At 38.0% G+C, this 26,689-nt stretch overlaps 3 protein-coding genes across 20 annotated transcripts in view; 1 reads left to right on the top strand and 2 right to left on the bottom strand.

The window, feature by feature from the left end:
- CASK (calcium/calmodulin dependent serine protein kinase) overlaps positions 1-26,689 on the top strand; it is a 372,876-nt gene that overhangs the window by 291,520 nt on the left and 54,667 nt on the right. For all 17 annotated transcript variants that reach the window (XM_055562960.1, XM_055562965.1, XM_055562962.1 and 14 more), the window contains 3 exons: positions 15,782-15,859; positions 18,649-18,729; positions 24,109-24,297. In XM_055562960.1, the coding sequence (XP_055418935.1) occupies positions 15,782-15,859; positions 18,649-18,729; positions 24,109-24,297 (348 nt within the window). The remainder of the gene's footprint in view (positions 1-15,781; positions 15,860-18,648; positions 18,730-24,108; positions 24,298-26,689) is intronic.
- Positions 1-26,689, bottom strand: part of GPR82 (G protein-coupled receptor 82) — a 198,511-nt gene that overhangs the window by 92,114 nt on the left and 79,708 nt on the right. The gene's annotated exons all lie outside the window — the stretch shown is intronic.
- GPR34 (G protein-coupled receptor 34) overlaps positions 1-26,689 on the bottom strand; it is a 174,200-nt gene that overhangs the window by 67,853 nt on the left and 79,658 nt on the right. The gene's annotated exons all lie outside the window — the stretch shown is intronic.

The following is a 26,689-nucleotide window of genomic DNA, read 5'->3' on the forward strand; positions in this document are numbered from 1 at the left end:
AGGACCAGTTTGGGAAAAGCCAAGCTAAGAGAGTCACAGTATGTTTCAACTTCCCACCAAGTATAGTATCACACAGTTGCTTCTGTCCATAGATTTGATCAAGTTAATTACCATTTTAATAGTTATACATTTTAACATAGTATATGTATTAATTCAGGACTGAGTAACTGCTACAGTATGCAATCCTAAAATTTGACTGGCTTAACAGAATAGAAGTTCATTTCTTGCTCACATCACAGTCAACTGCAGTAGGTGAGAAGGAGAGGAGCAGAAAGAGTCTCTTCCACACAGGCATTCAGGGATCCAGGCTTCTTCCACTGCATCCTTTGCACCCAGCCAGTAGATGAAAGAAAATGGAAAATTTTGCAGGGTGGGGGTTGCAAGTGGGCTGTATCAGAGTTGTCTGTGTTCCATTGGCAAATACTAGTTACATGCTTGAGTAGCTGCAAGAGAGCTAGGAAATAGGTTTGTTTTTGTTTTGGTTTTGGTTGTTTGTTGTTGTTGTTTTTTAACTTTTTATTTTGGATTGGGCTACCGCCCATTAACAATGTTGTGATAGTTTCAAGTGAACAGCTAAGGGACTCAGCCATACAAGGGAAATAGTTTTTAAACGTGCTAAGTGAAATAAGCCAGACAGCGAAAGACAAATACTGCATAGTATCAATTTTTTAAAAAGTCGAACTCATAGAAGCAAAATGGAATGGTGGTTGCCCAGGCTGGGAGGTGGGGAAAATGGGGAGAAGTTGGTAAAAGGGCACAGACTTTTGGTTCTAAGATAAATAAGGTTGTTGTAGCCACGCGTTCCGGGAAACAAACTCACTCAGAAGGACAATGCAGATAGTGGAGCGCAGTTTATTACAGCCGTGGGCCCAAGGCAGAGTCTCCTCTTGAAGCCAAGGACCCCGACCAGTTTTTGTGAAAACCGTATATACCCTAAGGGTACTTGCTCAAACCCACCTCCCCAAATTCCTTGAAACTAGTCTGGACAAGGTAAAAGAGAGGATCAAAGTTAACTTATGAGTCATGTGTCACAAGACTAGATAAACAGTAGATATTTATCAATAGGCCTGTGGTCATATCCCGATAAACATAATGGAATCTACCACTTTGTTCTGTTACAGAGATAATTAGCATATTCTTTTAGGCAATATCCCGATAAACATAATGGAATCTACCACTTTGTTCTGTTACAGAGATAATTAGCATATTCTTTTAGGCAATGGAGAGTCCAAATACAAGTCCTGAGGCTCTTTTATCAGGGGGGGTCTGGTTTTCCATTGGTATGCCATTTCTATAGACTCCGGGCACAAAGTTCAGAGTCCATTGGGAGGGTGGACCATGCGTGTAGCCTAATGTTCGCAGCCTGGCATAAGATGGAGCCAGCTCTGTCTGTTTCCTTCTTCAAGGTCAGAGGATCTAATGTATAGAATGGTGACCATAGTTGATACTGCTGTATTTTATAATTGAAATTTGCTAAGAGAATAGAACGTAAGTATTCTCATCCCCAAGAAATGATAACTATTTGAAGTGATGGATGTATTAATTAACTTGATTGTTAGAATCCTTTCACAATGTTTACATTTATCAAATCATCATGTAGTACACTTTAAATATATTACAATTTTTTTTGTCAATTATACTTCAGTAAAGCTAAAAAATGTACTCAGGAAGATAAGGAAATGGATTTTCTCCTTAGTGTAATTTATCTTAGGTAATTTGAGAACATTTCAGATAAAATTTATTTTAAATAACTTGTTATTTTCTTTGGACACCAAAAAGCCCTTGAAATGAATTCTATTTTGTGAATAGCTCCTAGCATTCCATTTTCTCCTTTGTTTTGTCATCATTGTTTTTGTTAATGTGTTATTTGAATTAGTTTGACCTCTTTTCCTTGGCTATTTAAATATCTATTCTTTATCATTGTTTCATATGATGCAGAAAGTTTTGTTCTTTTTGGTTTTGGTTTTCCGTTTTTGTTGGGTTTTTTTTTTTTGGTGAAGGCATGCAGGAATTTCCCAACCAGGGATCGAACCCACACCCCCTATAGTGGAAGTGCAGAGTTTTAACCACTGGACCACCAGGGAAGTCCCAGATGCAGAAAGTTGTGACAGTTGTGAATTTTCCATAGAAGTCATAGCTTTTACTAAAACTGGTAAGCAGGGTGTTTGAAAGAAGCTACAGTAGAGCATGAATTTTTGGTTTATTTCAGCACTAGTCAGTGCTAAGATTTACTGGCCTTCTTTAGATCAAGGACTTTTTGTCATTTAAAGGCTAAGAGAAGCCCAAATTAGTTTTCAGAGTTGTATTCTTCTTACTTAATGTAACTGAGCATACCAAGCTTGAGACTGCAGAGGAAATACAAGAACATTGCTAGCTTCTACAGAGAGGTGCAGATAACCAAACACAGGCTGGATTTTGGAACTGAGCCAGGCCGCCATTACCGTCCAATGCTAAACTTCTCAGACCTCACTGCAAATATTTATTTTGAATAACGGCTGCATTCTCGGGTAGACATAGAGATTCGTAGATTTTAGTGAGGAAAAATGTGTTTAAAGTTCCTTTGGATTTTTATTAATTATAAACTTAGAGAAGTGTTTGTATCAGTATCTGCCCCATCAATGCATCTCTATTTGAAAAGGAGCTGGTGGCCTAAAAATAAGCCGTGCTCCCCCAAAGACATCACATCTTAAGAATTTTGCAGACAAGCACTACATGTGAAGCCCAGAACTCTCCTGAGATGACTGACTATAAGGCCAGCTCTGGGCAGTGTTGGGATGCATTTGATCCAAACTGAGCCATCCTTCAATGAAAGCTCAATCATCCTGAATGAGATAATGCCCCCATGATCTACAGCCCTTAAATATGGCTCATTAAGCTCTTGTTTCAGAGTTAACAGGCAACATTTCAATCATGAGATCCATGAAGTGTTCAAATGGCTGCCATTTAGAGAAGTCTAGCCATTGAAAAATGTTTAAGTACTTCAGAACTTATGGTCTGCATAACAAAAAAAGGATCATTGTACAGACCAACACTTGAGAAGAAGCTTTTCAACTTTAACCGTTCATTCTCCTTCTTTCTAGTGTTCTTGGAATCAGATTGTTTTGTTTTACAGAATCTCTTTGGTTCCTTGTCAAGAATTCCAAGCAGTGACACCTAGTGGCCTTGTTTCGTGGACCATGTCTTGATTGCTACTTTAATCTCACTGAGTCATTTCATGAAATATTTTTATTATACTTAAATAATTTCTACTAATTCAATAACACTCACAATCGCTAAGTCTGCAGCCATAATTTTTCAGCTGACCAAACGAAACAAGGTTAAGTTCCTGCAGAAGATAAAGTGCAGTGTGTAGCACTCTGTTTTTTCTAGCCATGCCTTTAAAATAGCAACAAGCTCAGAATTTGAAGAAACATTCTTAGAATTAGTTTGAGGGAAACAAAATATCTGTTGTATGGAAAGAATTTACATTAAAACAAAAGGAGAAACACTGTGGGTTCCACTGAGGGAGGAAATACTTTCTGATTTGAATTCTAGTATAATCTGTAGTTAGAAATAGATCCAGAATGTCTAAATATTTGCTATTCGACTAGTTCACCCTGGCACACATATGCTGATTCTCATTTTGTAGGAAGAGATAAAGAGGAGGAACTATGCCTGGTCCAGCTTGTTCCAGTATTTCTGCTTTCAAAGATTTAAAGCACTGGCACAGTGATGCTCTGTATATGAAATACATAGATCAGTATTAGTAAAATGCACTTTTGTGTGTTTGCTAAAGCTGCCACAAATAGGGTGGCTTAAGATAACCGATTGGGCTTCCCCTGTGGCTCAGCTGGTAAAGAATCCGCCTGCTATGCGGGAGACCTGAGTTCGATCCCTGGGTTGGGAAGATCCCCTGGAGAAGGGAAAGGCTACCCACTCCAGTATTCTGGCCTGGAGAATTCCATGGACTGTATAGTCCATGGAGTCACAAAGAGTCAGACACAACTGAGCGACTTTCACTAAGATAACAGATTATTCTTATACTTTTGGAGACTAGAAGTCTTAAGTCAGGTACCAGCAGAACCATGCTCCCTCCAAGGCTCCAGGGAAGAATCCTCCCTTGCTCTGGTAGTTGCCTGCAATCCTTGGTGTTTTTTGGCTTGTAGTTGCAGTACTTCAGTCTCTGCTGCCATCTCCACAGGGCATTCTCTGTATGTGTGTGATTCTGTGTCTTCACATGGCCTTCTTACAAGGATACTAGTCACTGGATTTAGGGCCCACTCCAGTCCAATATGACCGCATCCTAATTAATTACTATCTGTAAAGACCTGACTTCCAAATAAAGTCACATTCTGAGATTCCAGGCAGCCATGAATTTGAGGGGAGAATCTCCAGCCCAGCACAGCATGGAAAACTAATTTTGCCCTGAATTGATTTTTCAAGTATGAGTGCAGATTATAAAAATCAAATATTAAATAATGAAGTGTTACCCTGTTATTCATTAGTTAGGCTTTCTTTCTTGGGAATTGATGTTAAAGTATAATTATCTCTTTTACTAATATTTTGAATCAGTTTTGGAACTTGTATATGATATACTGGATGGTGAGATGATGGATGTGTTTTCAGTGGGCTGAAAAATCAAGAGTTTTTTCCAGATATAAAGTATTTTGCAAATGTTATTTGGTGGTGATTCTCAGTCTTATGAAGTTCTTGTAGAAATTTTCCTAGTACAGAATTAATGTTTATTTTGTAAGTCAACAATGTTACAAAACATTGTTAAATTACACATTTATTCCTCTCTGCCAAACTTTGACAACTAAGTTTTAAACATTCACCCACCATCTGTCATACCTCTGAGCAGCTGTTAACATTTGTTACAGACTGCTGTTTCCATGGTAAATGTGGTACCCCACTTAATTAAGATTATTTTCTTGAGAAGTTCTTTAAAAAAAAACCCAGTGATTAGATTAATAATGCAAAGACTAACTACAATAGCAATTTAGCAGTTTTATATTATAAGTAATTTTTATAATAAAATAATATTTTAAAATATTGTGTAGAAATGAGTTGATGTCTTTAATCCTCCATATTTTATGTTATTGACATCTTTATTATGATTTTTTTTTTTTTGCTTCTTGGGGAGAGTTAGAGAGTTTTTCTATCTGACCTGGAGTTAACACTGGAAAACTACAACTCTTGATTTACTGTTTTGCTTTTTTAAAGATATTAAATTGGTAGTCATATTTGGAAATAGCTTATTTTTAGAACTCAGAAGTTTCCTAATAGGGAAAAACATGGAACTTCTGCAATAATTTGATGTTTTTGAGCAATCTGGGGTCTGAGAAGTAAGTTGATACAGTGTTGGGTTTGGATGTTTAAATAGGTTACCAGTCAGGAAATACCAAAGCTAAGTTTCCCATGGACTTGTAGTCTGGTCGATTTGCACTTACATGTCTGCAAAAATAAGGCCTGAGGACCTTTAGAGGCTGAGCTACTGGTACCTTCCCAGGGTCCCATGTAATCTTAAAGAGTAAACTTCAGCAAATATGAAACCATCTGGGTGGTAAGTGCCAGGGCACAGGTGGCCTTGTGCCCCCTGCCTCCTGGGGCTGGAGATTGAAGTACTCCAAGCTTGCTTTAGGCCTGGGGTATTAGTATCAATAGGAAAGTGTCATATGAAACAACATTCCTAAGATGAAGAGAACTAGAAATATCATCTGACCTAAATATTTTCAAATTAGTTTTTCTTCATTCTCAATGTAAATATCAATAAACTTAAAGGGGGGAAAAAAGCTACTAGGAATATGGTCATTTGTTAAGTAGCAATAGAAAACTAATATAACCAGAAACAAAGCAAGGATTTTCCACTATTACCACTTCTATTTAATATTTTTATGGTGGTTCTGGCCAGTGCGGTAAAGCAAGAGAAAGAAATTCAAGGCATGCAGCCTGGAAAAGAAGTAAAACCATATTCTCATAAAGAAATATTCTTATATATAGAAAATCCTAAGGAAACTACAAAAGATCTACTAGAACTAATAGGTAAGGTTAGCAGAACTGCAGGCTACAAGATCAACATACAAAAATTAACTATACTTTTATATAAAAGCAATGAATAAAGTGAAAGTAAAATTTTTAAAATATAATACTATTGTAAAGGATAAAACAATTGAATAAAAGAGATATAAGATTATACACCAAAAACTATAACCATTGGTGAAAAAAAGTAAGGAAGATGTAAATAAACCATTTCCCCCTCTCCTTAGCCCCTGGCAGCCACCATTCCACTTTCTGTCTCAAGGAATTTGACTACTGTAGGTTCCTCAGAGAAGTGGAATCATACCTTATTTGTTCTTTTGTGACTAGCTTATTTCACCAAACATAATGTCCCCAGGGTTCATCCTTGTTATAGTATGTATCAGAATCTCCTTCCTTTTAAAGACTGAAAAATACTCCATCTTGTGTGTATACCACATTTAGTTTATCCATTCATCCAATATCAATATTTTGTGGCAGATAATTATATACTTGGAAAAGGTAAATCCTCCAGGTAAAAGTGGCCAGTAGTGGGGAATTCAGCCTTAGTTTCATCCCCAGGCAATTGCGCTCTCTTTGGTCTCCAGGTTAGCTCCTATGATATACATCTCTGTGAAAGGAATGTGTGAGTTTCACTGAAACTGTTGTTAACTACAGCAGTCCCTCTCATTCCCTTATTTGTCCAGGTGAATCACCTCCTAAAAGAGTGATCAGAAGTTACTCTAAAATACCAAGAGTCAGCTTGTCCCCAGCACCAGTGTTTCCCACTGAGTGTTCTTCTATTTTTGTAGCACTGTAGTCCACTTTACCAGAAGGCAGAGGAATGTTCAAAAAGCCTTCCAAGTGCAACAGGCTCTGATTCTTCTTCATGCTGTTCCCAAGGGAAGGGTTGGGGGGGTGTTCCCCCTAAAAGAATGTGGCATGCTCAGTTGAAGAATGTTCGATGTGGTTGGCTTGTAGCCTTCACATCCAAGAACATAGTTGCTTTCTTCTCTTTGTGGTCCTTCAAACATTATCTCATAAAACCACTTCTGCCAGACTGTCCTTTTTGTTCTCTTTTAACTTCCCACAACAGAAATTCATTTTTGCTACAGCTATTTGTACCAATGCTTGGTGTTTCCTTATACAAAATAATTCATATCCTAAGTCAAAACTTACTGAACTGCCTCAGTAATGAAATATCATATGACATACCTAATGTAAATATTTTCTTTCAAAGAAGCAAATTAATAATAGGAAATTCAGTTACCCTAAATAGTATTTAACTACTAATGTAGATGTTTCAGAAGAACACCGTATGAAATGAGGTTTTAGCACTTTTTTTTAAATTTTAGTAGGTTTTTTATGGAAAAGAAATGTATATCATAGTGAAATTTATCACATTTGGGAAAACTCTTGGATCTAGTATTCGAAAGTGCCCTATTTCATAAGATTTAATTAAAAGTAAAATAAAGCCTGCCTGTATCATCTAACTGGTTATTTTTCCTCATGCTTTCTTTTGCTTGCTGAAGAACAGGCATTATGATTTGTTTCTTACAAGGCTTCATTTTAGAGTTATTGGCCAACTGAAAAAGACCGAGTGAGGTCAGTCAAGTTAGGTCATCTGAGGCCAGTGTTTGAGTTTCTCAGAGCGAGCAGCCAACTGAACAGAAATCAACCACAGTGGCCTATGTTGTTAGGCCATCAACAGTCTTTTTAGATTGAACTAGGAGGTTAAGTGGAGAAGGCAATGGCACCCCACTCCAGTAGTCTTGCCTGGAGAATCCCCTGTACGGAGGAGCCTGGTGGGCCACAGTCCGTGGGGTCGAGGGGAGTCAGACACCACTGAGCGACTTCACTTTCACTTTTCACTTTCATGCATTGGAGAAGGAAATGGCAACCCACTCCAATGTTCTTGCCTGGAGAATCCCAGGGATGGGAGAGTCTGGTGGGCTGCCGTCTGTGGGGTCGCACAGAGTCGGACACGACTGAGGTGACTTAGCAGCAGCAGCAGCAGGAGGTTAAGCAAGTCTTGATTTCTTGGATCAAAGATAAATCCCTGAAAGAGCAATGTTCTAATAGGATTGAAACACAAGCAGCTCTGTACACAGACAAGGAAAACCTAAACCAAACAGGGGCCTCCTTGGTAGGATTTTGCTGTCAAGATCCAGTGTATTTTGCAACCGTTTCAGGAAATCTTAAAATGGTCCAGATATATTGATTTTTAATTTCCTGTTTGCCATCAGAAGAAAACTTTCATAATGGATTTAGGTAGAGCAGTATATCACTAGGCCACTAGGCCAGTCCTAAGACTCAAAAGTGTATACACCCCCACCATGAGTTTCTAAAACTTGATTTAAGGGTTTCCAGCAACATTCTTATTGGCCACTAAGTAAACTCCATTGGGTATCCATTTCTAACTTGAGTTATCCAGTATTAAACTGGGCCATAATATTGGTAGCAGCCCTGAATCTTTCTCTAGGAAAAATCTAAATTCCAAGGTGCAACTCTTGCCAGTTTATTACCATCACTAGATTTGTGGATTTGATACACGTTTTTTTCAAGTGAGAAATAAATTTAGTTTAAGATTTATAAAATTTAGCTATTTGCATGTTTTCTGAACTTTTAGAGGGAAAGTTAATACATAGTACAAATTGTGAAGGATCATGAAAGTACACAGATAATGAAAGTACACTCATCAAATGAATGGAATATATTATCTCCATTTCAGATGGAGAGTCATCGGCATGACTAATCTTTGAGTGCTTTCTTCAATTTTTTTAATTGAATTGATTTTTAGAAATTTTACAAAATATAAACTGTTAGGCAGTTTTTTATGCTGATAGAATAGGCATTATTTAATCCTATGAGAGCAAAATGCCTTCAGTGATTTAATTTCCTTTTCTAAATCATAATATCCCAATGATGCATAATCATCTTTAGGTTTGTAAGAAAGACAGACTATATAAGTTCTTCCCAAAGTTTAATTGTAGCTCCTAAAGTATTTGAAAATGCCATTTTAAATTTTGTAGTGTGTTTATTTCACACTTAACATTTCCCATCACACAATCTTTATACCACTGTTAAATATACTGCTGTTTTCCAAGTTTCAACTATGTCATTGTTTTAAACTGAAGTATAGTTGCCATATAATATTATATGTTACAGGTGTACAATTAGTGGGGCTTCCTTGGTGGCTCAGACGGTAAAGAATCTACCTGCAGTGCAGGAGACCTGGGTTGCATCTCTGGGTTGGGAAGATCCCCTGAAGGAGGGCATGGCAACCCACTCCAGTATTCCTGCCTGGAGAATCCCCATGGACAGAGGAGCCTGGCGGGCTATAGTCCATAGGGTTGCAAATTGTCAGACATGACTGAGCGACTGAGCATAGCACAGCACAGTACAATTAGTGATTCACAATTTTTAAAGATTATAGTCCATAGTTATTATAAAATGCTGGCTATATTCCTGTGTTGTACAGTATATCCTTGTAGCTTATTTTATACCTAATTGTTTGTCCCTCTTAATCCTCTCCTCACTGGTAATCACTGGTTTGTTCTCTGTGTGTCTCTTTCTTTTTTGTTAGATTCGCTAGTTTTTATTTTTAGATTCCACCTAGAAGTGATATCATACAGTATTTGTCTTTCTCTGTCTGATTTATTTCACTTAGCATAATGCCTGCTGCAAATGGCAAGGTTTCACTCTTTTTATGACTGTGTGGTATTCCATTGTGTGTGTGTGTGCACACGTGCGCGTGTGTGCGTGTGCACCACATCTTCTTTATCCATTCATCTATTGATGGACACTTGGGTTGCTTCCATAGCTTGGCAATTGTAGATAATGCTGCTATGAACATTGGGGTGCATGTATCTTTTCCAATTAGTGTTGTTTTTTTTTTTTAAGAAACATACCCAGGAATAGAATTGCTAGATCATATGGTAGTTGTAGTTTTAGTTTTTTGAGGAACCTCCATACTATTTTCCACAGTGGCTGTACCAATTTACATTCTTACCAATAGCATACTAAGGTTCCCTTTTCTCCACATCCTCACCAACATTTGTTATTTGTGTTCTTTTTGATGATAGCCATTCTAACAGGTGTGAGGTGATATTTCATTGAGGTTATCATTTGCAATTCCCTGATGATTAGCAATGCTGAGTGTCTTTTCATGTGCCTGTTGGTTATCTGCATTTCCTCTTTGGAAAATTGCCGATTCAGTTCTTCTGCCCATTTTTTAATCACATTATAGTTATTTCTTTTTTTTTTTTTTTGATGTTGAGTTGTATATGTGTTATTTATAAATGTTGGATATTAGCCCCTTATCAGTCATATTATTTGCAAGTATTTTATCCCATTCAGTAGGTTGTCTTTTTATTTCGTGACTGTGTCGTGTTTAATGACACTAAAGATCTTTGAGAGGACATTTTTATATTTTTAGCCCAAAGACAGTGAGTTGATACATAAACTTGAGCAGGAAAAGTAGTTCTTTAGAGCTCAGATGTTCTCTGATTTCTAGCTTCAGAAGACCACCTCCAGCACAGTAGTTGAATATCAGTTCCTTATATTTTAGTATTAAATCACCTTTCCCTAACATTTTTCCAGTTCTCAAATGTATTTTTTAAAATACTGTTGGATATCAATGGCTGATCTGCTGGGCTCCTTGAAAAGATGCAACATTGGAACTTTGTTCCTAATCACCTAGCTTCTTCACAGCAACTGTAAAGAAAGTCTTAATATGATAGTCTGTTTCCAGAGCAAGTCATTTCAATTCCCATTATCGTTGTGCAGTATAAACTTGTGAACACTGTTATTATCTTTTTACTAGCATTACAGACACATTTCATTGCATACTTTGCAGCTAAATATTTGACTCTTGAAAACTTTAATTCTTTTCCAGCGGGGACTCTCTTTGATATCTTTGATTTAGGTGGTAAGATGGTGGTAGCTTAATGAACTTTTGTGTTCCATCAACTCTACAAACCCATTCATTATTTGGCTCACATCTATAGCCTAGTTGCAAAAGTCATAATCTTTCTCATCTAAAGTATATTCTGGTCCTTAAGGTTTGGTTTTCTCTCTGCTAGTAAGTTAGTGGGACATCTAACCTGGTGATAGTAATTTTATAGGTACTCCACCAACCATTCCATTTTAAATGTTGATACTGCTAAGTGCTGTGTACAAACTATGAACAAAACATAAGCTTCTATTTGATGAAAGAAATCAGAAAACAGTGAGGTGCCATGGAGTAGGGTTAAAAAACAAAAAAGAAACTTGATTTAGTGTTTTGCATGTAAATTAAAAAAATGACATTAACTTATTTCACCATCATTATGTTTGAAAGTACAATCTCAGCAGAATTCAATTTAGTATGACCACCAGCTGTATTCTGCTTTTATACAAAAACAACCCATCTCAAATATAGAATGTGGCCTCTTAACGGAACTGTGCTTTTATACTCCTTAAGACAGACAGATGAAGCGTGTCCTTGCAGCCGTGTGGGGTCGTATATGACCCAGTGCCAGACACTGGCAGTGAGCAGGCCTGTCTGGGAGTGACACAGTGTGAAACAGTCTGTTCCCCTTGCAGCTGTTCACATTTCCTCGTTTTGCCTTGGGCTGTGTGTGTGCTTGTGTGCATTTTAATAAAAAGTGCTGAACTTGCGTAACTATAATTGCATTAGAAAGAGAAAAACCCTAAGACGTTCATTCTTGTTTTCTGTCTAGGAATAGTTTATTAACATTCTTCCCTCCCTCTGCCTCACCCTCTACACCTCAGCTTTACAAACACACTTGAAGTCTTCAGATGGCAAGGAAGCAAACAACCAACAGAAATATATTTTGTCATTTCAATTCACCTTCAATTTGAGCTTCTAGAGCACGTGTTGGCAACTACAGCTGTCAGGCCAAATCCAGCCAGCCACCTGTTTTTGTAAATAAAGTTTTATGGGAACCCAGCCATGCCCATTCATTTATGGACTATTAATGGCTGCCTTCACACACACAGCAGGGTTGAGTGGTTGTGACAGAGTCCATATGGCCCACAAAACTGAAATGTTCATCATTTGGCCGGGCAAGGATGAGGATTCTAAACATTCTTTAATAGGGCAAGACTTGCAGTTGATTGCCTAATATCTTTCAAATCATATTTGCTAAGTCACTTCAGTCGTGTCCAACTCTGTGCAACCCCGTAGACGGAAGTCCACCAGGCTCCCCTGTCCCTGGGATTCTCCAGGCAAGAACACTGGAGTGGGTTGCCATTTCCTTCTCCAATGCGTGGAAGTGAAAAGTGAAAGTGAAGTCGCTCAGTCGTGTCCGACTCTTAGCGACCCCATGGACTGCAGCCTACCAGGCTCCTCCGTCCATGGGATTTTCCAGGCAAGAGTACTGGAGTGGGGTGCCATTGCCTTCTCCGCAAATCATATTTAGTTACTTTTTTTCCCTACCGCCTATAAATGGCATTTTCTACAGTTCTTTCCCCAAATATTTGCTGAAGGTGTCTCCCTGGCATGAGACTGTGTTACTGAATTCTAACACAAGCCACGGTACTGTAGTGTGAGAGAAAGAACAGCACACATCAGAAGGCTGGTCTCTTCCCTGCTACTCTGGCTCCCGGATGCTGTGTGTTCACTTCATGTTACTGGATGTCAGCTCTCTCTTTTTTAAAATGGAGGAGTTGAATCATATCAATATCTAAGATCTCTTTTACCTTGAAGATTTTTTGAAATCAGGCCTGAAACATAGCAAAAAAATTAAAAGCATTAAATGTGGTCAAAATTTATTTCTTAATTTTGAGGGAAAATTTTTAACTGTGCAGTCAGAAAGATGATCCATGATATCTGGTTCCTAAAGAAAGCAGTTAAAATACGTATTCCTGCTCTGTTTCTTTTTTTTAAATATCCATTTACAGTTCCTATATACCAGTTAAATACTCCTTTTTTTTTTAAGAAACATTTATTAAACATCTATTATGTACACAGTCTCATAGTAGGTGCTGTTACTGAATGTCAAAGGACTCAAGAGTCTGATCATAGAAAAGAGAAAAAACACTTAAACAGCAGGTCCTGTAGTCATGTCCCTCAGGCAGCCAGTGCTCTCTTGGCTGTTAGCGCCCAGAGTATGGCAGGCATCCAGATCTTGTCTCAGTCCCGGGTTGCCTCTGCGTCATCGGTGTACTCTGCAGCTGGCCCCGGCAGCACCCTCTCAGCTCCTGCCTTCAGCCATGACCCCACAGGCACTTCTGGGTCCTCTTGGTCAGAGTTTCCACCAAGATGGCTCCAGATTACATTCTGAGGCAGCTCCCAGACTCACGGGAAACACATTCTTGCCACAACATACATTCCAAGTTCGGGCTACCCTGCTATTGACCTCACCCTGCCATCAAGGACTGCCCCAGGCAGCCTCCAACCAGGAAAGAGGCTCTTTCCACTTGGGACCCCAAACACCACATGTAAGGCAAAATATGGTGCTGGGATGAGTATGGAAGGACCAATTTATCTACATTTCAGCAAGCCCTAGAGGGATGGCCTGGCAGCTTACTAACGGACCACTTACTTCCTACTGGCCTTAGCTCTGGGCTTTAGCTGAAGGTCTAAGACAGCAGGCCAAGTCCCCAAACCCCATCTTTCTAAGTATACTTTGTATATTGATAGATGGGGGCAGGCGACAAAGGGTGGGTGATAAACAAAGAGAGCCCGCCTTTGTTCTCAAGATTCACTCACCTAAGGAACCACATTGTAAGACCAAGCCAAAAATAAAAAGCCTCCAGTGATAGAGTGATTCTGGGAGCTTGGAGTTTTTGTTGCTTTGTAAGTTAAAAACTAATGTGCATGTATTAAATGTGTAAATAGAAATTAATCATGGTTGAAAATTTTGAAAGTAACATTAGCAATAGTCCTTGGTCAAGCAGGGCTTCCCTGATAGCTCAGTTGGTAAAGAATTTGCCTGCAGTGCAGGAGACCCCAGTTTGATTCCTGGGTCGGGAAGATCCACTGGAGAAGGGATAGGCTACCCACTCTAGTATTCTTGGGCTTCCCTTCTGGCTCAGCTGGTAAAGAATCCTCCCGCAATGCTGGAGACCTGGGTTCGATAGATCCCCTGGAGAAGGGAAAGGCTACCCACTCCAGTATTCTGGCCTGGAGAATTCCATGGACTGTATAGTCCATGGGGTTGCAAAGAGTTGGACACGACTGAGCAACTTTCAGTTGGTCAAGAAAATGGCAAAACTCTTGGTGGTAAAATTAGGCATTATAAAGACATTGTAATATAAATGACAGTGCTGACAACTTATAAAGCTTCAAATTAAATTTGGTCTGTTTTTAAACAGCATTCAAGAGTTTTAAAAATCTTTTCATTATTCATGTATATTTTTTATTTTGTTTGCTTATTAATATGATGACATGTCAGGTGATAGTTTTAAGTGTTGGCTATTTTAAATGTGGTTTTTTATTTTTAACTTACAATTCCTTACTTTTGGAGGGTTGGGTTCTTTTCCCCTCCTACTTTTTATTGCAGATGTACAGTATTTAATTTGTCTCTATAGACTAGTCTGGGAACCAACACAGTATATAATATTATTTCTACTGAAAAATAATATTCACTGGTTCCAAATTTCAGAATTCACAATCTTTAGAGATGGAACTCATTCAGAGGACAGAGACTGCGCTTATGTATGCTACAGGGATTTGAGCAAACTTTTATAAATAAGCCACATATTGCTAGTTCTCTAAATGTTACTATAATACTTTAAATAGACCAATATTTTACTAGCCTTCTTACATTATTTATTTAAGCTCTAATTTAGTAGTACTTTCTTAATGCTGACTTTTTCAATGCTATCATTAGGCTTTATTTATTTGTCCTATCTGTCTGCCTGTCAATCATTAGGAATTTTTATGTATGGTATGGCTCAAATATTTACAAGTCATTAAGTTTTATCTTGCATCAGTATAAACACGTCTAACTGTAATCTGGAGAATGTTTACAGTATTTGACCCCTGCACTGGCACTGGTGCACGTAGGAGAGGGAAAAAAACAACCAATCCTTCAAAACCCCCCACCTATTTTAGAGAAGTTAGGAAATAGAAGTGGCAGACTAACCAAGATCAGTTTCAGCTTTTCACTTTTCAGAGCAGACTGTTGAATGAGATGTTTCATCCGAGGCAGAAAGTAATATTTTAATTGCATTTCTACACTACAGACATTTTTCTCTTAAAAAATTTCTTCAGAAAGTTAAATTTTGGATCATTTAGATTTGTGGACTGTTTAAATTATTGATTCTTTTCAATGTCTTCTTGTAATCTATGAATTTACAGGTTAAAACAGAAAAAGGTTTGTATTCTTAATTTCTTGCTGAAGGATGCCAGCACTGATACTGTTAATGAAGAGCTCTAGAAAAACAAGTATAAACCTTTCATGAGAACATTCCTTCCTAGAAGGAGTTGGGTTTGCCCTTTCCCAAGATTTAGATTTCTGTGAAAATTCCTTCAGACATTTCTTGGCCAGAAAGCACTCTTTCTTTCTACTCTCTATTCATCTTATTAAATGTCGCTTCTATCAGAGGGAAAAAATGCTGTGATTACTGAAATATTGATGATTTTTTAAAAGATGGACTAGCACTCATCCTGACAAGTCTCATTTGAATGAATAAGAGATTTAAGAAGAACATCCCACTGCAGTCAGCAGCATGCCTTTTTAAGGGGAAAATATTGTTTCGTGAGATAATAAATATGAAGCTTTGAATTTTAGCCAGGAATTATGAATGTTGATTGGATATTCTCCTTTGCTTTTAGCTGTATGACAAAATTAACACAAAGTCTTCACCGCAAATCAGGAATCCTCCGAGTGATGCAGTACAGAGAGCCAAAGAGGTAAGTCATAAGTATTTTGTAAATGTATTTGGGTTTCATATGTGCTGCCTTTAATGAAAATGTTTCTGCCACACAGTAAGAGGCAGTTGCCTTGAAGTCACAGTGGACTATTATACTCAGATTTAGTATTTCTAAGTTTATCACTGAGCATTTACATACAGAAGAGAAAAAAGAAATCTTAGCAGCAACGTTGCCTAGATTTCTAGTTCTGGTTCTGCTATGTAAACTTGAACAGGTTAGCATATTAATTTTACTTCTCTTTTTAAAAAGAAGGAAAAAGTTATTTTACCACACTTGGTGGAAATAGATGTGCTATGAAAATTTGGGTTGCTTTTTTTAAGGTGGTAATATTCAAAAGTTAATTAAATATTTACAGCAGCTAACTTCAGAGAGAAGTCATTTTTATAAATTGCCAGTTAATGTACATCTTCCACAAACTTTCAACTTTTTATTATAGAAACATTAGAAAACATTAGAAACATTAGAAAACATGTTAACATGTTTTCAACATTAGAAAAATATTGCAGAAAGTTTGGAAAGTAGAAATTCATCTATAATCCCATCTCCTTACAGTAATTTTCACTTTCACTTCCCCTTTTCCATTCACTATCATTTGCATATAAATTTTTTGTAGTTACAATCAAAATTTATCTTTCTGTTGAAAAGTGAAAGTGTTAGTCACTCAGTCGTGTCCGACTCTTTGTGACCCCATGGGCTGTAGACCACCAGGCTCCGCTGTCCATGGGCTTCCCAGGCAAGAATACTGGAGAGGGTAGTCATTCCCTTCTCCAGGGGATCTTCCCAGCCCAGGGATCAAACCCCAGTGTCCTGCATTGCAAGCAGATTCTTTACCATCTGAGCCACCAGGGAAGCCCCAATCTTTCTTTTAACCTAATATAATATAATAAGCATTTTTCCATGCTTCTACTTGGTCTTTGTAAATAAGTTCTAATATTGGCATAGTTTTTTCTTTGCTATTACTAAATTATAACAATGCCTCCATTTTAGACACCTAGTGATTTCTTTTCACTTTTTGAAGTCATAAAAGTCTTTATCCAAAGAAATATTTTCCTTTGAAAAAAATTATTTTTATTATAAAGTGAAATTACTATGTGAAAGAATATGAAGACCTAATTCCTTCCCAATCAGATTTTAAACACAAAACCTGTACTGGAAAATATATATTCACTGAGAAACAAGACCAAGGAAATAGAGGTGGCGACAGTCAGAAGAGACTCTCTCTAAATTAGGAGACCACACTGCAGTGCTTAAAATCATAGGCTGTGAGAGTAACAGAGAACCAGAGAGAGTATATTGTTTCATCTTTTGTTTCACTGGTAAAAAAAAGCAAAGCATAAAATACACCAAAGGAGAATTGGCTTATTATCATTAAACAATATGAATTAATAGCCTAATCAGCATGCGTTAAGAGTACATTTCCATAAGAAAGGAATCTTGTAGTTTTCGTTGGTTTTTTCTTACCTGAGGAGGTGATTGAGTAGTACTAGCTAACATCTAATCTTTAGGCTAAGTGACCTCAAAACATCCATTCCTGCTCCAGTTGTAGGATTCTCAAAGGCAAGTCAAGAGACTCCTGGTGGGTACATGACTTGCATGCCCCTGGCAGCCAATACTGCTCAAGCAATCCTTGATCAGCTTGACTTTTAGAATTGTACACTGTGTATAACCACTCTGAATCCAACTATCTACAGTTAGAACTGCAGTAATAGGTTTACTCTGAAAAGGAACAGAGGACTTCCCCGGGGCTCGTGTCACAAACTCCATTCTAGTGGTAAGGGATAACTTTTGAAGAACAATTTCATTTGAAAACAACCATTTAAACCTGTACAGAGAAAATGTTAGCAACTAATTAATGAAGAAAATGTGAGTGAAAAGAGGAAAGTTTTTGATTGTTTCTTTTGTTTTACAACTAGTGGTGGTGGTTTAGTTGTTCAGTCAGATCCAACTCTGCTACGCTACAGACTGTAGCCTGACCTACAGAATGTAGCCTGACCTACAGACTGTAGCCTGACCTACAGAATGTAGCCTGACCTACAGAATGTAGCCTGCCAGAGTTCTCTGTCCATAGGATTTCCCTATGGACAGAGGATACTGGACTGGGTAGCTGTTCCCTTCTCCAGGGGATCTTCTCGACCCAGGGATCAAACCTGGGTCTCCTGCATTGGCAGGTTGATTCTTTAACACTGAGCCCACTGGGAACCCTTTCATGCCCTGGCAATTAATTCTGGGAACCATTGCCAAGACGTGGTTTTATCTATGTGAGGAGATGAGTGTGGAGAAGAACATTGATTCTTTCAGGCTACAAGGGAAAGTATTTGTGTTTCTCTTCTTTATTTTTGTTTGAGCCTTTGCAATTTTAATCTTTCTGAAAGGAATGGACAGTTTTGTTAATTATAAAAGAAATCTATTATCAACTTTTACTACAGATTCATCTTGATGGTAAGTTTGGAAAAAGATTTGCGGAGACATTTTCCCATTAAGTTTAATTAAGTTACCTAGGCCTGTAATAAATATGTATTACAGAGTTGTCATTTTGTTTTGTATTTTTCAATAATCTTTCGAGTTATAGTTGGGTAGAGACTATTACAGCAATTTGTTTTATTTTTTATTACCACCAATGTAGTTCCTATGTATTAATAACTTTGAATAAAATGATGAATTTTTTTCCAGAATAATTATTTTGCCTGCCATAAAAATCCATTCATACTTTTTAATTTAAAAAGAATTTTATATTTTCATACTATTTTATATCTTGCTTGTTTTTTTAGGTATTGGAAGAAATTTCATGTTACCCTGAGAATAACGATGCAAAGGAACTAAAGCGTATTTTAACACAACCTCATTTCATGGTGAGTAACAGTTAAACTTCTGTAGAAATAAAACCTCACTTTCAAAAGAGGGTTTTACTAATTCTTATGAAATACAGCCATCTTCATCAAATGTGCTTTCAGCCATATGTCAGAGTGTTAAGATTACAATACCAGATAATATCAAATTATAAAGATGCTATTTGCCAACTTCATGGAGTTGGAATAAGAATTAAGTAGATGATACATGTACTGTGCTTTGCACAGTGTCTGATATATCCTTAATGCCTAATAACTGTTAGCTAATGAATATTATTAGTTACTCCATAGTATCTGTCATGTCTAGGGCACAGTACTCAGTAAAACATTGAATAGATTAGGAACTTGCCCATTTGGAGATAAGTTAGTCAACTGACTGTTCTGTGCAGTGTGTTTTCCGCAGATAGAAGCCTGTACATTCTGGACAGATGGGTCTATCTATTAATTGATAAGTAACCCTCAGCTCAATTCCGAGAATGATGTAGGACCATTGAGATCAGTAGATCTTTCAGATTCGAAGTAAGCTAAATAAAGAAAATAATATATAGCCAAATAAAATCATTTTTTTAAGGTTAAGGTTTGTTTTTTTTTTTTTCCAAAACCATAAAGCTAAGACAGCCTCATCTCTCACAACTTACCTAACTTCGAAGCCTTGGTTTATTTAGCTTTTCTGACATCAGAGAGAAATTAATTTGTGCATTGCTATTAGTAAGCATTTTCAGAAATAATAAATAGTTCTTGTAATTTCCTGGCTCAGGAAGATCTGCTGGAGAAGGGATAGGCTACCCACTCCAGTATTCTTGGGCTTCCCTGGTGGCTCAGCTGGTAAAGAATCTGTCTGCAATGTGGGAGACCTGGATTCGATCCCTGGGTTGAGAAGATTCCCTGGAGAAGGGAAAGGCTACCTACTCCAGTATTCTGACGTAGAGAATTCCATGGACTATATAGTCCATGAGGTCACAAAGAGTTGGACACAACTGAGCGACTTTCACTTTCACTTGTAATTTCTGAACACCCAGCTAGGTGCTTAAAAGACATTTTCATTTACTCATGAAATATGTAAATGCCTACTGTATGCCAGACACCATGCTGGGCACTAAGGGTAGTGGTGAATAGGATCAATGAAGTTCCATTCTAGGTGGGGCATGGATAGGTGAACTAGAGACAGACAGTGAGCCAGTAAACAAGCAAGATAGGTTCATATCATGGTAATAACTATGAAAAAAAGACAGGACAATGGGGCAGAGATGATAGTAAAGGAGAAGCTATTTCAGAGGGTCAGGAGAAAGGCCCTCTGAGGAGTTAACATGTGGGCTGAGACTTGTTTTATGAAAGAATCAGCTTTCTGAATGTTCAAGCATGGGGACGAGCAAATGCAAAGGCCCAGAGGCAGGAAAGAGCTTCATAGAGTCAGAGTACAGAAGAAAGGCCACTGTGGCTGGGATATAGTAAACAAAAGGGAGAGTTGAGCTGGCAAACAAGAAGAGCTGGCAAGGGTGGCAGAGGCCAGACCACAAAGGGCCTTTGGGGCCATGGTAAGGAATCTGGATTTTCTCCTGATTGTACAGGTGACAGTGACTGCAAGCAAGAAAATATTGTTAGACCTGTACTTTTTTAGAGATTGCTGGAGCTCTTGTGTAGAGAATGGACTGTGGTGAGGATAAGACTTAAGAGAGGGAGACCAATTAGGAGGCTTCTGTGAGGTGGTAGAGGCTTGGAGAAGGATGGGGCTGATGGAAAATGAGCAGATTGGGATTCTGCTTTAGAGGTGGTTGAACACGGACTTGCTGATGGCTGAGATGTGAGGTAATGTAATTAATTTTAAGTTCAGAGAGGAAACTGTACCCTAGAAAGGCTAAGAGGCTTGCTTTAGGTCACCTACCTAGTAAGTGGCCTTATGGAGGTTCAAAACCCAGATCTTTCTGGCTCCAAAGGCTGTGCTCTTAAATGACTTGTAACTAGGATTGATTTTCCTATAAACTTAATTTGAACTCAGTGGGCATTCCCAAATAAGCATATGTTTGGATAATGTCCTGTGTGGGAGGTATAATTCTGAGCTGTATATACTATGTTAAACTTTTAAATGCTAGAGCTTTCTATTTTAAAAGCATTTTAAGATCATGATTTCAAATTTTTGGTATTGTTAAAGAAATATTAATAAAGGAAAAATTTTAATTTATAATTTTTATTATACCAAAGTTTGGGAGTTGTTCTTAGCATATAATTTTGTACTTCTTCAATTATTTGACTTTTTCTTTGCTTTCTGATCATTAAAATATGAGGATTTAATGTTGGGTTACCTTACATTTAAAAATACAGATACTTAAATTTTTTTACAGTAATTAAAAGAAGAGAGTATAGGTTTAAATGATTTTTTAAACTCTGTACTCTAGAGGTCATGATAAAAAAATATTAGCACACTATCCTTTTTCAGTTATTCCATTTTAAAGACTTTTTTTTTTTAAGAGAACAGATCCTTTGCTTATTGCATTTGTAAAATATAAAACATTAAGGATAAAGACAATAAACAGAATTGAATGTCTATGCTTTGATTTTTTTCCTTTAAAATTTTCTGTCCTAAATCCTATTTTTTGAAATTGGTATCTTACTTTCTCAATAAAAACAAGGTGGTTATAATCACCTTAGGTTGACTTGAAAGTTTCATTATTAAGTGATAAATTTTATGATTTGTAATTAAGAAGCCCGAAGAACTACTTTCAAACCTAAAATTTCTTTTTTCCTATAAATTTTAAATGAATTTTTCCCACTCTAGTCTGAAGTTCTTAGTTGTCTTGTCCATGTCCCTTTTACATACAAAACAAAAAATTGGTTTTTTCCTTTTTCATGATTCTTCTTATGTGATTAAATATAATAGCTATTTCAGCTTAGTAACAATTGCTGAGTCACCTCATAACATACTTGAAAAAAAATATTCAAACTCTAATTTCTCTATTTTTTATTTGGCATACTCTTTTAATGACTTTTTTTAACAATCTGTAAGTGGCCCCTTATTTTTGTTTGTGTATGTGTTGGATAAAAGTTTCATTTTGTGGTAGCAGTCTTTTACAGTAGCAAATAAAAGTTAGTATCAAGTATGACCTCATTTGGTGATATAATTTAAGGATTTTTCTCTTACGGTTCAGTTTTGGTATTTTTGTGATTGTGGGCTTATCCTTCCTTATAAATAAAACATTAATACAAGTGTTTGCTTATATAATTTAAAAGGATGGATAGAAACCGTTTGCAAAAAACAGTATAAACACTTTCTCCAACCCATGTAATTGACATTTTCCTAATGAAACTTGGTTCTCTGTTTACCTAGGCATATATCCTCCTCCAGTCATACAAAGCATATTTTTTAAAATTCACTGTTTATAGAAAACACATCTATAATTAATGCATGCGTCCTAAGTTGCTTCAGTCGTATCCAACTCTTTGCAACTCTATGGACTGTAGCCCGCCATACTCCTCTGTTCATGGAATTCTCCAGGCAAGAATACTGGAGTGGGTAGCCATTCCCTCCTCCAGGGGATCTTCCCAACCCAGGGATAGAACCCGCGTCTCTTATGTCTCTTACATTGGGAGGCGGGTTCTTTACCACAAGCGCCACCTGGGAAGCCCCATAATTAATACAATGAACCTAATTTTAACAGACGAAGTTTTTCAGTTCACCTATAATTAATTTTTGCTTTCTGCCTTAAATCTTAGTCTCTAAAGAGGCTATAATTAAACCAACCAAAGAAGGATTTCCCCACATAGCACAGCCACTACCACTTTGGCCAGGGGTACTCATGTTGGGTGTAGCCAGGACACAGGTCAGGAAGCCCAGGTCCTCAGGGCCATTGTGGAGGCTGGCTTTCAAGCTGTGCTACTTACTGCCCCTCAGTGCCTATACCAGCCCTCTGAGATCTTGCAAATATCTGCCATTTCTATTATAAATTCAGATGGGTATTGAATAGAGCATACGCTCTATTGATGACTAATCAACGCCATCATCTTTATGATTTTACCACATTGTTACCTTATTTTTGCCTCGTATATATAACTGAAAAGTGAAAATAGCCGAGTCATGACTTTGGTAAATCTTTTAATTTAATAACTTGAGATGTTACAGGTTATGCTGTTAAGGCAATTTTAATTATGTTTCATTATCTCAGATATTTCATTACCCTACAGATCACAGATTAAAAAAGAACTGAATTTATAGTTAGCTCACAAGAAAATACAATATATAAAGTGCCAAATATGTTGATACTCAGCTGTAAAATTCTCTTTGAAGTAGAAATGTTAAAATATTTATTCTTATTAAAAACTTTCTTATGATGGCATGAAATGTAAAGTAAGTGGAAGAATAGCCTTTTCAGGGAAACAAAACGATATTTGTTACCCAGTTTCACCACGAGGACATACGAAGATACCAACACAAAGAAATCACTTTTTCTTTGTTAATGGGCTTTGCAAAAAGAAGTCATGATAATAACTGTCAGCTGATTTTTTGTTTAGTGCTCCAAAAAGTAGAAATGAGCAAAAACAGTAACTAGGTTTAAGATTTTGAGCTCCATATCATGTGATATTGGGGGAAATTACATTTCTTCAGATATGTTTGTGTGTGGTTTTCTTTCTTTTACTAAGTCATACATTATAAATTATCCTTTGCATTATGTAGCAGTTATTGTTAATACCACTGGTAAAGGATATTTGCTCAAGGCACCAATTATTGCACTGTTTCTTTTTAAATTTGTTTTCATTTTAAGCCCCAGCACAAATTTGCCAGCTCTATGTACAAAAGATTCTTTCTGCTCAATTATTTCAAATTGTGTTATGTCAGCCTTTAATTGAGCAAGTTAGCTGGACAATTTTTTAGAGCATCAGACAACACCTCTTACCCAGATAATGAACAAACACATCCATTCATTGATTGGCTCACCCATTCTTTCATTTGTTCCTTCATTTTTAAAACTCCATCTATCATGATTGTGCATGCCTAGCTGCTTCAGTCATGTCCGACTCTTGGCAACCCAAGAGACTGTGGCCCGCCAGGCTCCTCTGTCTTTAGGATTCTCCAGGCAAGAATACGAGAGCGGATTGCCATGCTCTCCTCCAGGGCATCTTCTCGATCCAGAAAACGAATCCCTGTCTCTTATGTCTCCTGCTTTGGCAAGCGGGTTCTTCACCACTAGTGCCACCTGGGAAGCTCCATCTGTCATGATTACGTGTCAGAAAGAAATTATGGCACGGCTCTATCTAGGTGTAATGTGCTTTGAATTCTCTTTAGATGAGAGATACCTTTGAGAGGCAAAGAATAATTTTATGTGTTTATGTAATAGACTCCTACTGAAACAGTTCTATTATTAATATTTTATTTCCCTCATAAAATATCAGGCCTTACTTCAGACTCACGATGTAGTGGCTCATGAAGTTTACAGTGATGAAGCATTGAGGGTTACACCGCCTCCCACTTCTCCCTATTTAAATGGTGATTCTCCAGAAAGTGCAAACGGAGACATGGATATGGAGAACGTGACCAGAGTTCGCCTGGTCCAGTTCCAAAAGAACACAGATGAACCAATGGTAAGTAGGGGGAAAAAAATCTCCTGTGTTCTCATAAAATCCCAGCATGAGTTCGAGCACCTACCTTCAACCTATACTACTAGAGGTGGGGAGGAAAGGAGGGTGTGGAGAGTTTTCAAGAAATCAGTTTCCAGATCCTCATTTCAAGGCCACCACCATACCCCCGCCTCCACTACCCCCACCTAAAATTGTCCTGCCTGACACCGTGCCTAAGGTGTGTTGGCTTTCCTTCCCACCTCTCCTTTCACAGTTGCTCTTCAACATCAACAAAGAAAGGACAGACCTGATATATTACTCTAGCGTGTAAAGACCTCTGGGATAGCAGGGACGGGGTCCAATGTGAAATACTGGAATTGGTGTTGAAAAGGTGAACGTCTAAAGTTCCTTTTACAAGTCAAGTGGTGTCCAGATCTTTTGCCCTCAACAAAATTAGAGGAAGACTAATTGGGAAGACATTCAAAGAATTGAGTGCCATTGTTAAAGTTCCTTCCATTAACACCTACCTGTTTAGTATGAATTTACCTTCTCAGTTCTTAGGTGTAGCATTGGAATAGAACTGATGCTGAACCCTGCTTCATCCTCATAGAATTTTCATAGACTGGGAAGATCAAGGAAAGGCTCCTTGATGTTAACTGCACAGAGGGGGCAGTGAGAGGGGAGACCATCCAGCCAAACCAAGTAGCATATGCAGAAACCTGCTAGTGAAAAGTCTCTTAGCCCAGTTTAAAAATGGAAAGAAGGCACCACAGCTAGACTGTAGAAAACAAGATGTGTGTCAGAAGAGGGCCTCATAAGTATTGATTTTGTTATCTATTTTATTTTTTTTTTTTTAATTTTATTTTATTTTTAAACTTTACATAACTGTATTAGATTTGCCAAATATCAAAATGAATCCGCCACAGGTATACATGTGTTCCCCATCCTGAACCCTCCTCCCTCCTCCCTCCCCATTCCATCCCTCTGGGTCGTCCCAGTGCACCAGCCCCAAGCATCCAGTATCGTGCATCGAACCTGGACTGGCAACTCATTTCATACATGATATTTTGTTATCTATTTTAAAAACAGTGAGAGGCTATTAAAGAGTTTTAAGCAGGGAGATAAAATCAGATTTTCATTTTAGAAATAAGCACTCTGGAAGATGGATTAGAGGGGGACAAGAGTGGCTAGGGGGAGACCAGTTAAGAGACTGTAACTGCATAATACATGGGAGAGATGATGGAGCTCTGAACTACAGGGATGGATGTTGAGTGGAAAGAAGGGAATAGATTCAATAAAAGAGTAATTCAGGAGACCTTGAGAATGGATTGTTGATGGGGACTGAGGCAGACGCAAGTGTCTAGTGTGACCCTAAGCTTTAGGTTTTTCACAGCCAGGTGAACAGTGATGCTACCCACTGAGACAGGGAATATTGGGAAAGTTCCAGTTTTTAGGAGGAATGATTTCTTTAGGAAAAAGGAAAACATTCAAACGTATGTATTCGTATCTGCTCCTCAGAACATAGAAAAGGGATCTTGGGATATAGGAAAACAGATTATTTAAGAAAGTTGCCCAGTTGCTTTCCAGGTTAAAGGAAGAATTACAGAGCAGTGATCCTATGATGGCAATTTCCAGAAAGCCCTCAACCCTAGACATTCAGGTTGTAATTCTCACTTACTGTTCTTTGCCAGTTAGACTGTATTATCTCAGCACTTACAGCAGACATGGGACATGAAGTCACCTCACCCCTCTGGTGCTCACCAAGCAACTCTTTGACTTAACAGCCCAGGCAAAGGTCCTGAGGCTTTGGGTCCCTCAGGCAAATCACTTCATGTCCGTGGAGACCTCATTTTGCTCATACTTTTCTTAGCAAGTATGACCAAAAGTGTGCTTGATTTCTACCTACCCAGATCCTACCCAGCTCTGAAAGTCTAACACTCCCCTCATTCATTTCATATATTCATTCACTCATTTAGCAAATGTTTTTAAGTACCCACTATGTGCAGAAAAGACCTTGGTGCTGGGAAAGATTGAGAGCAGGAGGAGAAGGGTGGCAGAGAATGAGATGATTGGATGGCATCATCAATTCAATGGACATGAGTTTGAGCAAACTCTGGGAGATAGTGAAGGACAGGCAAGCCTGGTGTGCTGCAGTCCAAGGGGTTGCAAAGAGTCAGAGAAGACTGAGCGGCTGACCAACAATGTGCAGATGACTGCATGCCAGTGATGTAGTGGCAGACAAGACATTGCCCTTTCCTGGAGCTCAATTTCCATAGGGCTGCCAACTTTTTTTTTGGCCACACTGTGCAGCATGCAGGCTGTTAGTTCCCCAACCAGGGATAGAACCTGTCCCTCCTACCCAGGAGTCACAGAGACTTAACCACTGGACCACCAGGAAAGTCCCAGGGCTCCCTGC

This window comes from Bubalus kerabau, chromosome X, assembly GCF_029407905.1.
Source record: "Bubalus kerabau isolate K-KA32 ecotype Philippines breed swamp buffalo chromosome X, PCC_UOA_SB_1v2, whole genome shotgun sequence".
Lineage (NCBI taxonomy): Eukaryota > Metazoa > Chordata > Mammalia > Artiodactyla > Bovidae > Bubalus > Bubalus kerabau.